Here is a 14,843-nt window from a genome sequence, read left to right as displayed (position 1 = left end):
GCAAGAAAGAGGATTGCTAAGTGAAAACTTTGGCCTGGAGTACTGCTTAGGGATCAGTGTGGCTGTGTGTGTGTGTGTGTGTGTGTTTGTGGGGAAGACAGCATGCTAGCTTACACTGAGGGAGGAAAGCTTCCTTTGCTGCCCAGAGTTGCATCTGCACGTGAAAGGGCCCCTGCCTCAGGAGAAGCTGGGAGATGAGACTGCTTCTGCAGAGTTGCTGGAGGGTTTCTCACAGTGGTTCTGTGACCTCAGTCCCTGGCCCTGTGTGTACCAGTTACCAGCTCTGCTGCCATGGGCTGGTGTTTCAGTTTTGAGTTGGTGTATTAGCTCATCTGCAGGCTTTTCGTTGGGAACATGTGAGCTTTAGTCCAGTGCCTACCTGCTCTGCCCGTACTTTTGCCTGGGGTGGGTGAGTGTTTAGATGGTAAGCATTCCCACTGAAGTCTTCACAAAGTACCTGCACTGTTCCTTCCGGGCAGCAGTCCCTCCAGGCATTTCTGCTCGGACTGCCTTTTATGCACCTGAGCTCTGCTGAGACAAGCCTTGGCCACTCCTCAGATGCTGAAGGCCATGCTGTACTCAGTCCTCCTGCTGACAGGCAGGCATTGTTACCTTTCGCTTTTGACCCACGAGGAGACATGCACAATGGATAGCAAGGGACCTTCACTGCACTCCATTAAATACCTGACCAGAGATGGCACCTTGCTTTGGCCGGGGTCCCTGCTGTAGTTCAACAGCTCTGCCATATTTATTCTTTTTTTGTGCTTCATTCCTCATCCAGGGAGGAATCCCATATCTCAGACATTCTGGCCACTCATGTTTGTGCAGTTGGTGACCATGAGGCCCTTTGACAGTGAGTGAGGCAGAAGGGACTTACTGTTTGTTTTGTTGTTTAGCTGTAAAAGAAGTTATGGGTGGCCTGAAGTCCCTGAGTTCTTGAACTGGCCAGGGTCTAGACAGAACCTCTGAGTAATGTTGGGCATAACTGCTTAGTTGTTCCGGCCTTCCTGCTGCAGCTACTGTGCACTGTGTTGCTTGTCCTCAGTCAGTTGAAAGTGGCCCATCCCAGCTGCTGAGGGAATATGCTTTCTCTACTGAGCTGCTCCCATGACATGGATTCAGATCTTGGGATGCAAGTGCTTTATGTGTGGTACAGCCTTTCTCTTTGCAACAGCTGCTCCAAAACAAGAATGGTAGGACTGCTGCTTATTCTCAGTGTGGGAAACCCCTCCCTACGAGTCTACAGAGCAGACGTGGGGCTCACCTCATGGCTTTGTAGGGTGCATGTGCAGGTTAGGCCTTCCCACCTGAGTCCTCTTTCTCAGGCTCCCATTCCCCTCTCACTGTCCCATTCAGAGTCAGCTGCAGGGGCAGGGGGGACCCTGCTGGAGAGGACGGGTGGTGGGCATCATCTGGGTCTCCAGTGACTACCCACATTAACTCTTGACAGAGCCCTGCTCTTTAAAATGACCTTTATGACTGCTAATTCCTTTTTGTGAAGAGAGGAAGGTGAAGAGAGTGGTTGTCTGGAGAATGTTGATGTCAAAGCAGTTTCTAAACCATATCTCCACAGGTGCCAATCATAAAGCTCACGGACCAGGAGACTGAAGTGAAAGTCGACATTAGCTTTAACATGGAGACTGGTGTCCGGGCGGCAGAGTTCATCAAGAATTACATGAAGGTACTGATGTCGCAGGGCCCCAGTACAGACAGGGGTGTGAGATCTTGTTAAAACTCTTGGAAATGGGCATTGTTAGAAATACAGAACGTATAATTATAAGCACTCTGTAATCAGGTATCTGGAGACACTTGGGAAGTACGTAGCTGTTATTTAGATTTCCTTTGAATGACTGAATGCTTCCTAACATTGAGCCTTATTATAGAGAGCTCTGGGGAAATGTTCTTTCTCTTAGTGCACAGCCTTGCTCTTGGCTCACAAGTTTAGGTCAGCATTCCTTCTTACTATGCTAGGTCATTCTAGGTCGGCTCTGGTTGGAAGCCTCAGTGCCTGTGAGTGTGAATTGAGCCAGTGCCTGAGCTGATAGCTTCTGGAGCTCTTGAGTGCTGGCACTCAGGCAGGCAACTCCCTTTAAACAGCCCAGACAGGCAGCCCTGGGACCTCTCTTCCATGTCATCAGTTCCTCCTCTCCATTGTCACCTGATCTGCAGGAGCATTTGCACCTGAGGACACTATGATCAGCCCCTCCGCTTATCCTGTGTCCCTGCTTCTCCTTGTTCTGCTCAGGGGCTGAGCATATCTGGTTACTCAGTCCTGGGGATTCTTGCAGCAGAGTGCTACTGTGTCCCTGACTGAGTCACTGCTTGGGCCTAAAGGGCCTTTCCATACCCATCCTTCCACTGAGGTAGTATGAATCCTTAAGCCTAAAATTGTAGATGGTTCTTTTGAGGGGTGCAGTGGGGGCAGAGGATGGATGAGCATTTCTTTCATGTGAAGCTTGTCTCTAGAGTCCCTTTAAAAGTAACCTGCTCTCCATTTCTTGGGTTTACAGAAGTACTCCCTGCTGCCATACTTGATTTTAGTATTGAAACAGTTCCTCCTGCAGAGGGACCTGAACGAAGTCTTCACAGGTGGGATCAGCTCCTACAGCCTCATCTTAATGGCCATCAGCTTTCTGCAGGTAAGCACGCCATCTCTGCACATGTGTTAGTGCCATAGATGCTGGCCTCATCATGGCTGAGCACCTTCCCTTTCTGTTTCTGGCTCCAGTCACTACAGTGTCTGCTCGGCATTCCTCCTGCAGCTTGATTCTGTGGCTGACTTCCTGTCTGGGAACAGGTTTCAGAAGTCAGTTGATGTCTGAGCTCCAGAATGCTCAGACTTTACTGTGTTGAGAAAGTATGGATTGTTTATTCAGAATGAGAGAACAACAGTTGGTTTATTTCTATATAAATCATAAAAAGCCTTTTCTGTTGATGCTCAATGTGTTTAACTTATTCCCATACCCTCTCAGAATAAAAGGCAGGTACCAGTATGTGGAAAAGATGAAAGTATTTTTCTTTTGGATTTTTTGAGATAAATTTACTTTAGTCCTGGATAGCCTGGAACTCCCTGTGTAGCCCAGGTTAGCTTGGGCCCATGGCAGTCCTCTTGACTCAGTTTCCCTGGTGCTGAGATGACATATGTGAGTAGCTCTTCCTGGAAAGCCTTGTATGATTGATGGTCGTAAATTATGCATCATCTCTGTTTTGGTGAGTGTAGTTCAAGGAGAGGTCTGTCAGCAGCGGGCCACTCCAGAGCTGCTCTGCTCTTGTTGGTAGGATGGTTGGTGGTTTTGAGCAATCACTTTACAGGTGAGACTGACCTGAAATTCACTATGTAGCCCAGGCTGGCCTTGACCTAGTAGCTTTTTTTTTTTTTGCCTCATGCTCCCAAACACTGATATTGTAGACATGAGCTCTTATGCCTGCTGTCTCTTTCACATATATAAAATAATACCCAAGTTAATTAAAATTTTATTCCACTTACATTTGCTTGAGAAAAAATATGCCTGTATGTTTTAGCCACACCCAAGTATATGTCCCTATGTAATCACTAATTTTCCTTTCTCTTGTGCTTGGTGAGGGCTTCTTATTTCCAGTGACATTGCTAGCCTGTGCTCTGACTTTGTGTGAGCTTTGGCTTCCAGGCTTGCTGCTCCTGAAGCATGCAACCCTATGGTGTGACTGCAGAGAGGCTCAGTGCTAAGCCATGGGCTTCATGCAGCTCACCCCGTTCTAATATGATGTTGCAGTCTCTCAGCACTACTGTGAGCTGAACAGCCCTCTGTTGTTACTTGAGTACTCCTGATTTGAAGAAACACATTTCAGTCTTCTTGTAAGGACAATTGATGTCACCTTGAGTGGGGTTTCCAAGGCCTCCTGGTGTGCTTGTTACTGGGGTCCTTGTGGCTGTCAGATCTCACAGGGACGTATAGACAGGATAGCTCCCACCTTCTGCCCTGTGTTGGAGCCCACCCACCTCAGGCTGGAACTGTTGTAGCGTCCTGCTCATCTCACAGCTGCCTGAGGGAAGGAGGCCAGACTCTGTACTGGGCTGGCTTGAGTGTTTGATTTGACTCAATGGCAAGGAAATAAAGGCTCAGCAAAAGGACTTCCCTGTTCTTTGGGAGACGGCATACCCAGGAACTCAGAACTCTGATGCTATGAGGGATCTTGCCTGGAGGGGCCATGCTTCATACTTCAGCCACTGTGCTGCCAGGACTTGCATATTAGTGAGGCTTGACCATCACCACCTAGAATTGTGCAAAGGACAGAGCTCCTTATGTGACCAGGGAGGCTATGAGCTATATGCCACTCTCAGTGCTTGCAGTGTCACCTGAGACTGACAGGTGCTGCTTAAGCTCTTTCTGTAGTAGGCAGCACAGGTCTGTAAGGTCGTGGGCACTTAGGAATTGTCAGTGGGCAAGGGTCAGAGTGAGGCTGTGGTGTGTGGTGTGAACTAGACTCACAGTGATTTATATTAAAGCAGGAGTTAACCTTAGTTCACTCACATTCTGGTTCACATGATGTATGCACTGTTCAGTCTCAACCCTGCCACCTATTGGTGGCATTACAGGATAATGAGATTAATATGAACTGTGCATTCGCCATCTAAATGACAGTTGGACAGAATATGGAGACTTACCATCGGGCAGCTTGAAGATAATGTCTGTGTTTGGACTGTCTGAGTGGATGTTGATATGTTTTCTTTCTTTCAGTCCCTCAATACAGAGGCTATCCAGGTGGGCAGGGCCTCCTAGCCGCTGCTCCTACTCTCTCAGGTGCTGTTGAATGGGGACCTCTCAAGAGTTCCCTGGAGAGGCTGCCAGGTGAGTGTCTTTAGAATGTAATGTGAATTCATACACCTTGTGGTCTCTCGTTTTACAGTTACACCCAAGAATTGATGCCCGGAGAGCTGATGAAAACCTTGGAATGCTTCTTGTAGAATTTTTTGAACTTTATGGAAGGAATTTTAATTACTTGAAAACTGGTATTAGAATAAAAGAAGGAGGTGCCTATATCGCCAAAGAAGAGATTATGAAAGCCATGACGAGTGGGTACCGGCCGTCGATGCTGTGCATTGAGGACCCCCTACTGCCTGGTGAGCTTACTTCACCCCCATGGCTGGGAGCATGGTGCTGGTGTCTGTACAGCTGAGCTCCTTTCAGGAGTCCTTGTCCTGACTAGTTGACTGCATACTACGGTGTTTGCCTTCTGTAAACACCAGAATTCGGAAGGGTGAGTCAGTCCAGCCACACAGACATCCACTGCTGGAAAGAAGTGTGCTGCAGTAAGTGGCCTCCTGCAGGTGTGTCATCACCTTCCCTTGATGATTGGCTGAATCCCGATTCTCCCAGCCTCACTCCTTGGCCCGTGGAGGCTGCTTGTCTCAGTGTGGCAGCAGGTGGTGTTTGTCTGCCTGTCTGAGAAGACTGTTGCAGAGTCTTGTTAGCTTGTGCTCCTGGCTGACCAGTGCGTTTCAGTTCCTCATGTGCCGACTGAGCATCTCCTGGGGAGATGCTCTTTAATGCTAATGATAGAATCGGTGACAGAAGCATGACTGTGTTGGCTGCAGGAGCCTGCTCTTTGTCCTTGTCTCATGGGACTGTGTGTGCTGCAGCTGTAGTCTCCTGAGCTGGCTGCTCCTGGTTTTCTATTTTAGGGGAACCTTGTCCCATACTCTTGTCCCACTGCCACACACCAGTTTCTGCCTTCATTTGTCCTCTGCTTCTGTTAATTATTTATTTACTATCACCACCATTTATTTACGATCACAACCATTTAATGGTCATTTTATGGTGCTTCGTTGCTTCTAAGGTAAGATTAATTTCTTTAAAATACATTGAAAGAAACTATACAGACAGTTCTACTCAGCTGTCTTTAAGTGGCACAACGTCTCCGTAGATGTGGAGTTGGGTTCCTGGGAGCATTCTAACGGTGTGTCTGTCACCCACCTGAGTGTCTGGACCAGTGACCTGGAGACATCCCATGTCTTCAGGTTTTTGTTTCAATGTACCTGCATTATTACTGAGCTACACCTGAATCGAGGAAGATGAAATTCCAATATCCTTTCTAAAAACTGTACCTAAGCTGACTGAAGAATGAGTATATGTAGGAAATAAAGTTCCTTGTGATTTTAGTGATCGCTTCATTGTGTATTGCTCGGTGAGTTTATATCCATAGCACTCTGCCCTTAAAGGACTCCTCCCTCCCTCCTCTTGTCCCGTCTTCACTCCTTCCTTCCTTCCTTCCTTCCTTCCTTCCTTCCTTCCTTCCTTCCATCCTTCCATCCTTCCATCCTTCCATCCTTCCATCCTAATACTGTGTTAAGGGTGATAGCCTCTCCTAGGGCTATCACTCTGAGCTCATGTCAGGTCCCCAATGCTGGTTGGTGTTTAGCGTGTCTTGCTTTTTGTGTGGTGTGGGCTTATCTTTTTTTTTTTTTTCTTGTCACCTGGGGACTTAGCAGCCCTCATGAACTGTCAGACCCTGTGGCCACCTCCTTACCTTTGGTGGTAGCAGTCTGATCACATGGAGTCTGATGTACTCTGAGCCTGTATGCATTTACATACCACGTGCTATGGACTGCAGTTAGCCAAAGCTCAGTGCTACATTCACATGGCTGTTGCGTGAGCTGCTGAAGTTGGAGGTGTTTAGTGGTGAGGCCCCATTCACCGTAGCTTGTGCTTTTGTGTTGCAGGAAACGATGTCGGACGGAGTTCCTACGGGGCCATGCAGGTGAAGCAGGTGTTTGACTACGCTTACATTGTGCTCAGCCATGCTGTGTCACCACTCGCCAGGTCTTACCCCAACAGGGACTCTGAAAGGTAATAGACCTTGTATCTGGGTTCTGGGCTCCTCATTCTGTAGAGTGGCAGGTGTACTTTCTCTAGTCATATGCTTCTGTGTCATGGATGGACCTTGATAATAAGGAAAGCCCGCCGGGGAATCAGGAAGGCTTTTGGGTAGCCTGTGGTCTAGGACTGAGGGTTTTTTAGTGGTGTGGCATTTACTCATGGTGTTCTGTAGTAGAGCAGACTCCTGACTTCTGAAGCCTTGGGTTGGTGCTTGTTCAGCCTCCATCGGGTTATGGTCAGGTTGTGAGTGAGTTCACATCGGAGTGCACTGCTCAGCCTTAATCCCTAGTGTTCAGTTGTCCTCCATTCTCCACTTGAGGATAGTCTGCATCGTGTACCTTACTGGTAGTCACACTTGTTCATCTCTGACTCTAGTGTGTGGGGAGCAGAGGGCTGGCAGTGAGAAGACAATGCAGAAGGAAGAAGCACGCTGTGCAGACTGGTGTCAGCAGTGTGCTCGTGTCTGTGCTGGGGAGGGCTGTCTCAGGAAACTCAGTGAGGAGTGAGGCTGTAGCTTTATGCCAGCTGTTCATGCACACTGTTGCAGGCCAGAACCTAGCCTGGCTTGGTCTCTCTCCTCAGCTGTGCGGTGGGATAGGAAGTGCCAGAACTTCATGGCCATTGTGAATGGAAGTCTGTATGGAAGTCTTCATCTTTTGTAGATAGATCTTGGTTAAGAACTTCTTTCTACAAAGCGAACTTACTTTTGTGTGTATCATGACCTCATGGTACACTCGAATGTAAACATGTCATGGATATTTTATACAGTTCACTCAGTTTGCTTTTTTTTTTTTTGTCCTTCATGGACCTCACGCCTGACACCGTGTGTCTGTGTCCACCCTTGTTCTTCGCAGTACTTTAGGAAGAATCATCAAAGTCACCCAGGAAGTCATTGACTACCGGAGGTGGATCAAAGAAAAGTGGGGCAGCAGAGTCCTCCCGTCTCCAGACCTGGGTGAGAGGCTGACATGAGAGCTTGGCCTCCTGCCTGTAGCACAGAAGCATCTCTGACCCTTTTGTTGGTTGCTTAAGCTGTGAAAGAAGCTCCTTTTTTACTTTTTCTGATAGGTCATCCCTCTGTGTGCTCTAGCCCTGAGAGGAATAGAGTGGTAGCTGCAGTAGGCTATACTGGGAAGGGGCATGTGGAAGTAGTCGCTAATGGTTCCATTCATGATTAAGCTAAGATACTCACATTCCAACACATAATGGAAAAGTATTGACAGGCATAGATTTTTTTTTTGTTCTAAATCTTAGAAATCCTGTGTGTATTTCTGTTTCAGAATTCTACATTTCTCATTGGAAATACTTGGTTTATATTTATAGTTTATAAAAGCTACAGATAAAACTTACCCACCAGCATCGAATAAATATTTTAATGTTTTTTGATAACTAGTTTAATACACGCTTAACATTAGATAAATTCAGTTGTAAGGTTTGGTTTGTTAGTCACACATGCAGCATTTCAGAGCTCAGCAGCCCTGTGCTGCCGGCACGCCATGCTAATCACTGACCCAGGCTCTGCTTTCCTTCCACAGACAACAGGATTAAGGTAAAGGAGAGAACCACCACATGCAATGGCGAGCAGACGCAGAGCCGGGAGCCCAGCTCCCCTTACAGCCAGCGCCTGACTCTGTCCCTGTCCAGTCCCCAGCTGCTGTCTTCAGGCTCCTCTGCTTCTTCTGTGTCCTCACTTTCTGGAAGTGATATTGTGAGTGGGCTTTTGCTCTTGATGGTCTCCCTTGTGTGGGGTGTCCTGGTTCTTTCTAGCAGGGAGTTCAAGACCTACTCTTCCATCTCAGTCCCTTGGGTGTTTGTGTGTGTGTCAGTGTGTGTGTCTGTGTTTATGTCTGTGTCTGCTTGGTGTTCTTTGGCATAGGCCTTAAGAATCCCAGGCTGTGTTGCTCATGTGACCCATTGACCAAGGTAGAAATAGCACTCTGATAAGCTGTGAACCTTTTTGAGTCATTTTGTGAAAACTGGTTTAGAGATTTACAAAGTTAAGTCCACATGTCTCATCTGTACTTTCTGTGGCCTAGCCTTTCTCTGTTTTGAAATGACTAAGGAATGGGATTACGGTTACACACCTGCCCTTCCTTGCTCAATGAGGCTTGCTCTAATGGCCTCTCCTGGCTTGCCTCCCTGAAAGTACGTGTGTCAGACCCCAGAAGCCACTGTGCTTACAAACTACTCATTTCTTGTGCTGCACTCTAGGACTCGGACACACCACCCTGCACCACTCCTAGTGTTTATCAGTTCAGCCTACAAGCACCTGCCACCCTGATGGCCAGCCTGCCCACAGCCTTGCCAATGCCCAGCAGCAAACCTCAGCCCGCTGCTTCCAGAACGTTGATCATGACAACGAACAATCAGGTACAGGATCCCTTCCCAGGGGTGGCATCCAAGCCAAGGAGTGCATGGGAGGAGGTCATTGTCCCTGTGAACTGGATCTAGTTTAGTCATGCCTGTCTCTTAAGAATTGCCATGTTTTGGTGGCTGTACAACACAACTCAGCTCATTCTGTAAGACAGTCTCTGACCAGGAGTCTGCTGTGGTTCTTGAGTATGAAATGCCTCTTGACAGGCAGTGTCCAGGTCACTCTTTGCTGTAGACACTTGTTGCTTTCTTTTCGCCAGAAATTTAGTACACAGACCATTGAAATGTCAACATGGACTTGGACTCTGTGTTAATTAGTCATTATTTAGGACTTTTTCTCCTCTTAAAATTTATATAAAATCAGTTTAAAGGCATATATTTTATAAATATTCAAAATTGTCTATATATCCCAGTTATATGTCAGCTAGATTTGTATACACTCGATACATTAGTAACAAGTGGGGTGAGTGTAAAACAGTACAGAAACACACAGATGTCCCTCCTGGAGTCTTCTGGCCCTGTTGTCCATTCCCACAGAGCTGTTTTGAAGCTGTGAGCTGCCAAAGCACATGACCCCATTTGTTGGCAAGCGTTTGACACAGTTCACCCAAACTGTGTAGCCCAGACTACAAACCTTCAGCTAGTGCACACATGGAACTTTCCAAGGTAGTTATTTAAGCTATTAAAGTCTGTTCCAGTTCATCTTGATTGTCTTCTGATTAGGACATTGGCCTCAACCTCACACTTCGGTGGCCTTTATGTCACTGCTCAGGGCTCAGTGTCTCCAAGAGCCCAATGCAGACCCAACTTCTGTTTCCTGCCAGGGGGTGTTTTGGACCTGTGGTGTCTAAGAAAGTGTGGGTGTAGGTCCCAGTTAGTTATGTTTGTATGCATCTCCTGTGTGAGTATAAGCTCAGACAAGACTGAGGCCACTTGACTTGCAACAGGACAGTTAAGTGAAAACCCTGTCTTAAAACATAGGTGTTCTCTTGTCCAGTGCAGCTTAAAAAATGATGGCCACCCTTTAGAGATAGGATTTCCTAGTATGACAAGGATGAATGAAGTTGGAGGTCATAGACCTGTTGGAGACCTTCAGGAGTGCAGTGGAGCAGGGAGCTTTCTTTTTTCTCTGGAGAGGGAAACAGGTTTATGGTATGGACCCAGAGCAGAGTATTGGTATCAGACTCTCCATCATATGCTTTTAACAAAGCGTAGCCAAATTGCTGTCTCTGCATGCAGCTGCTGGTCTCTTCTGGAGGTTTACCTGCGAAGGTTAGCTCCTACTGAAGCTACTTCCTCTGGAAGTTTTGGGTAAAGCATTGATGCCTTGGTGATCATTATCATTAGGCTAGGAAGGGCTCTCACCAGCTTTCCTTTGCTGTGTGTGACACAGATAATGCAGAAGCTAGAGTGGTGGCCAGAAAGAGCTGCCCTCTTTGACCCTTCCCTGTGTTCCTGCTCATCTGGGGTTGGAAGGATGCTCACCCTGGGGCTTATTCTAGGGATTGAAATGACAGTTGCTCTTCTGATAGCTCTAATTGTTTTGAATTTGGTTTTATCTTTGGAGAGTGTTAGGTTTTATGACCAAGTGACTGGCATTACTTGGAACTGTAGTTGCTGTTTGAAAAGATGAGGTCTTTGTACTTCCAAGGCCACAGTGTTGTTAGGTCACAAGAGAAAACTCTACGGAGACGTATGTGAGTGGGCTTTCTACAGGCAGACCTGCCTGCTCCAGCTTGGTGCAAAGCTCTCACTTGTTGGAAGCTACACATTTCTCTTTTTCTTCTAGACCAGGTTTACTATCCCTCCGCCGACCCTCGGAGTTGCCCCTGTTCCTTGCAGACAGGCTGGTGTTGAAGGAACCACATCTTTGAAGGCCGTGCACAATGTGACTTCCCCAGCCATTCCCTCAGCGTCCCCCAACCCACTGTCAAGTCCTCATCTCTACCACAAGGTGTGTACTGTCTGCTGTTGGGCTCTTGAAGTCACTCTAGGTGGGCCTGTGCCAAGATAACTCCAGAAGGTTTTTAAAGGGGCCTTGTGTCCTGCTCATGCAGGCTCCTGCTTCTTCTTTTACTTTTGTAAATAGCGTTTAAAATGCTCGTTCATCTAGTGTGATAGTTTAAGTTAATGCAGCTCAGTTCCTCACTGGCGCTACAGTGTGAAATAAGCAGGGTTAAAAGTCGAAGACTCACTTGGTCTTCAGTGTAAGTTCTTTTTATCACATATTTTAGTTTGTAAAATCAAAAGCTAAAGTCAAGCCTTAGGCTTACCAAAGCCTGTGGTGTGTGGATTGTGTCAGCCAGCCTACCCAGACACTGGCTTCATGCCAGGAGGGAGAGCTGTGTGCTGGGGACTCTTACCCTGGTAGTGCCCCCTCCCCTGAGACCATTCTGCAGCCTCTAGGGCATTAGGTACAGTCCATGTGGAGTACTGTGATACATACAGGGCTGGGTTGCCCAGGATTCAGTGCTATCTGGGCAGCAGGCACAGTTTGCAGGTCTTGCTCTGGGCAGCTCCTCTTTGCTTATCCCATCCCAGTTTGCCAGAACAGCATTTGTTCTCAAATTTAGCTCTTTGGCACCGCGCCATTATTACTTCCTGATTATGGGTTTGCTGGCGTCAGGTAATGTCCTTCCTGGGCTAACAGGCCTGGAGGACAGTTTTGTCAGGGCTGCTGCCTTTGCTTTTCTCCTTGGCCCCCTCGACCTGCTGGATGTGCCTGACTCTTTCTGAAAGCAGTTCATGCTTCTTTGCATACATCCACTTTGCAGTTGCTTGGGGACAGCCCAAAGCTTTGCTGCTGTGTGTAGAGACGCTGAGGATGAGGTAGGCATGCAGGACTCCCTTGTATGGTTCCAGGTTTATGGGGACCTTCTCACACCTCTGAAGAAGCAGAGCAGATCAGAAGTTTGTAGGATCCTGAGTGAAGTGATGTTCTTGTCAGAGTGAAGGGTTCTTCTGCTTACTGCATATCCCAGCAGCAACAGTATGGCTGCGGGTTCTTTGTTGTTCATAATGTCTCTGTTCTTAACGTCTTGTCACAACATGGTCTGCATGTGGTACTCCAACCCTGTTTTCTCTCTATCTCACCAGCAGCACAATGGCATGAAACTGTCCATGAAAGGCTCCCACAACCACGCTCAGGGTGGTGGCTACAGCTCTGTGGGCAGTGGAGCTGTGAGGCCTCCTGTTGGCAACCGAGGACACCACCAGTACAACCGCACTGGTTGGAGGAGAAAAAAGCATGCACACACAAGGGACAGCCTGCCTGTGAGTCTCAGCAGGTAATGGCTCCTGGCTGCTCCCAGCCTGAGTCTGCCCATAGGCCTCGGGCACCACAGGGGAACCGAGACCAGCATCCAGCACCTCCATTGTGGGCTGCCGACTGCTGCCCAGCACTGGTCACTCTGCATGTCTGTGTGGTGGCCATCTTGCAGAACAGCCCCTTGTGCTCATCTGTGAAGCCTTACTAAATGTGGATCTGCGGCCGCCCAGAAGTCCTCACCTGTGCCCAGCAGTCCAGCAGTGCCAGGGGCTAGATGTGCGGCCGCTCAGAAGTCCTCACCTGTGCCCAGCAGGCTCAGGAGTGCCAGGGGCTGGATGTGTGGCTTCACAGCCGTGTCTGCTCTGTGGCAGTGTGGGGTTCACCTCCATGCCTGTCACAGAGAAGTCAAGCCCTGGTCCATGTCTCTCTGACTGAGTGTGCAGGCTGCTGCTTTACTGCCCTCATGTCTTGTTTGAAACTTCGGGACTGTTTTTCTATGTACATATCAAAAACTTATGATTTGTGCAATAACTCAAATATTTTTTATTTAATTTCATATTTTCACATAAGTTATATTTAAGGGAGGAGGGAATTTTTTTTAAAACACCCTTAGATCCTTTCCCAGTTTGCATTTTCTAAGTTGGGTTCCTCATGTTGGCTGGTTGTCTGATAGCGTCATTAAACGAACACCGAGAGGAGGGGCTTGTGGGCTTTATTTTTTACGTCTTTTCTTTTGGTCAGATGCAGTAAAGGAGCTGAGTCGTCCTGGTGGTTTTGTGAGGCATTCAGCTCCCAGGTCTCCAATGCATAACTGGCAGCCTCGCTGTAGGCCTTGGGCTGTAATCCTGCTCTGACCACAAGTTCTGACATTTTGGGTTGGGTTTTTAAAAACTAGACAGCAAATCCAGCATTTAAAGTGCCAGAAGTAAAGACCTCTAAGGGGAGAAGAGGTTGTCACGTCGTACAAATCGCAGAGCATTGTGACTGTGGGCGTGCTTCCGTTAGTGACATGGTCTAGAGCCATGGGCCTGGTGAGCATCGTTACAGACAATGGCACCCAGATTTAGGAATGTGGAGAAAGGAGTTTGGTTGATTCCATTGAGGAATCTGCATAGGTATGCACTCGTTCTGTTAAGAGCAAATATCTGAAAAGTACCTCCGCTGTTCAGGGCTCATGGGGAGTATTTTAATGTAACACAGGAGAGCACAGCCCAGTGTGGGCCCGGGAGCGGCTGGTGCCTGTCGTCAGAAGCATACAGGTATACTATGCAAGCGTATTCTGCCACAACAACCACTGTCTTTGTTACTTTTTTTGAACAAGAATATATCCATCACCTAACCGTGAGTCTCTGGAGTACCACAGCTGCCCTGGAGTGCGTGCGTCTTGTAGGCCCTCTGACCCCCATTTCTCAAATGGGGTTTTGGCCCTGCTAAATACTACAGGTAGGCTGGTCCTAAAGTCCACTGGTATGGAATGTCAAGATAAGAAGCCGATTGCTGGGACATCTGATTGACATGCAGCAGTGGGAATTCTAAATGAATGTCTGAATGTGATGGACACCTCGCCAAGGACAAGTTCTGCGTGTCTGGGTCTTCCTCTTGCTGCTGTGGTGGGCCTGTTGACTCTGGGAGACATTCCAGAGCAGAGTAGCACATGGGGTCTGCAGCTCATGAGGATTGAAATCATCCCAAATATTTAAAACTATTTAAATTGTGAAACCTGTTGCTAAAGAATATTTATGAACACTGGTCCATAGGCCTGTACTAATTTACACATTAGCAATATTGACTGTATTTGCATTAAGGAGCCACCATGGGGCCGTGCGAGTGACCCGCACATGTGCGTTTTAAAGCTCTATCATCCACAGGCACAGGTATGTGTCCGTCCCTGTAATGGTGAACCAGATGAATTGGCCTGGCTACCACTGTGGCCATACGCTACAGTTTGACAAAATGATATCATGTTTCAATTTTCTGTGTGGACAACAATGTGGACACTAAAATTGACATATTTTTATGTAAAGGTTTTCTATTCTTTGATTTTTAATAAACTTTAGAAACCAGCTTTGTGTTGACTAGATGCTTTCCTCTGAGGGTGGGGTGGTTTCTGTGTTACTGGCTGCTGGGGTTATGAATATGACCCTAAGGCGATCCCTGTGGCCAGGATGGTGATGGGTCATTTTGCCATTAGTTAATTCCATGGGCCATTCTGACTGTAGCAGGGGCCTTAGCCCCACCTGAGGGTGCTCTGAAGACTGCTGGGGGACTGTGTACACCAGACTGGACCATGCTCTGTGCTTAGGCATTCTAGTGAAACGTGTGCAAATAGTGTCACACTTAAAGCT

General features: G+C 47.6%; 1 protein-coding gene across 1 annotated transcript in view; it reads left to right on the top strand.

Moving 5' to 3' along the window:
- Positions 1-14,556, top strand: part of Tent4a (terminal nucleotidyltransferase 4A) — a gene marked incomplete at its 5' end in the record, with an annotated part of 34,681 nt that extends 20,125 nt beyond the window's left edge. Inside the window, 9 exons of the mRNA XM_055597955.1 lie at positions 1,574-1,681; positions 2,511-2,639; positions 4,888-5,101; positions 6,701-6,827; positions 7,712-7,812; positions 8,393-8,565; positions 9,069-9,227; positions 11,020-11,184; positions 12,327-14,556. Coding sequence (XP_055453930.1) covers positions 1,574-1,681; positions 2,511-2,639; positions 4,888-5,101; positions 6,701-6,827; positions 7,712-7,812; positions 8,393-8,565; positions 9,069-9,227; positions 11,020-11,184; positions 12,327-12,521 — 1,371 coding nt within the window. The remainder of the gene's footprint in view (positions 1-1,573; positions 1,682-2,510; positions 2,640-4,887; positions 5,102-6,700; positions 6,828-7,711; positions 7,813-8,392; positions 8,566-9,068; positions 9,228-11,019; positions 11,185-12,326) is intronic.
- Between the last annotated feature and the right edge of the window lie 287 nt (positions 14,557-14,843).

Source organism: Psammomys obesus, unplaced genomic scaffold, assembly GCF_907164565.1.
Source record: "Psammomys obesus unplaced genomic scaffold, mPsaObe1.curated_primary_1811, whole genome shotgun sequence".
Classification (NCBI taxonomy): domain Eukaryota; kingdom Metazoa; phylum Chordata; class Mammalia; order Rodentia; family Muridae; genus Psammomys; species Psammomys obesus.
This window is presented reverse-complemented; position numbering and strand designations above follow the sequence as displayed.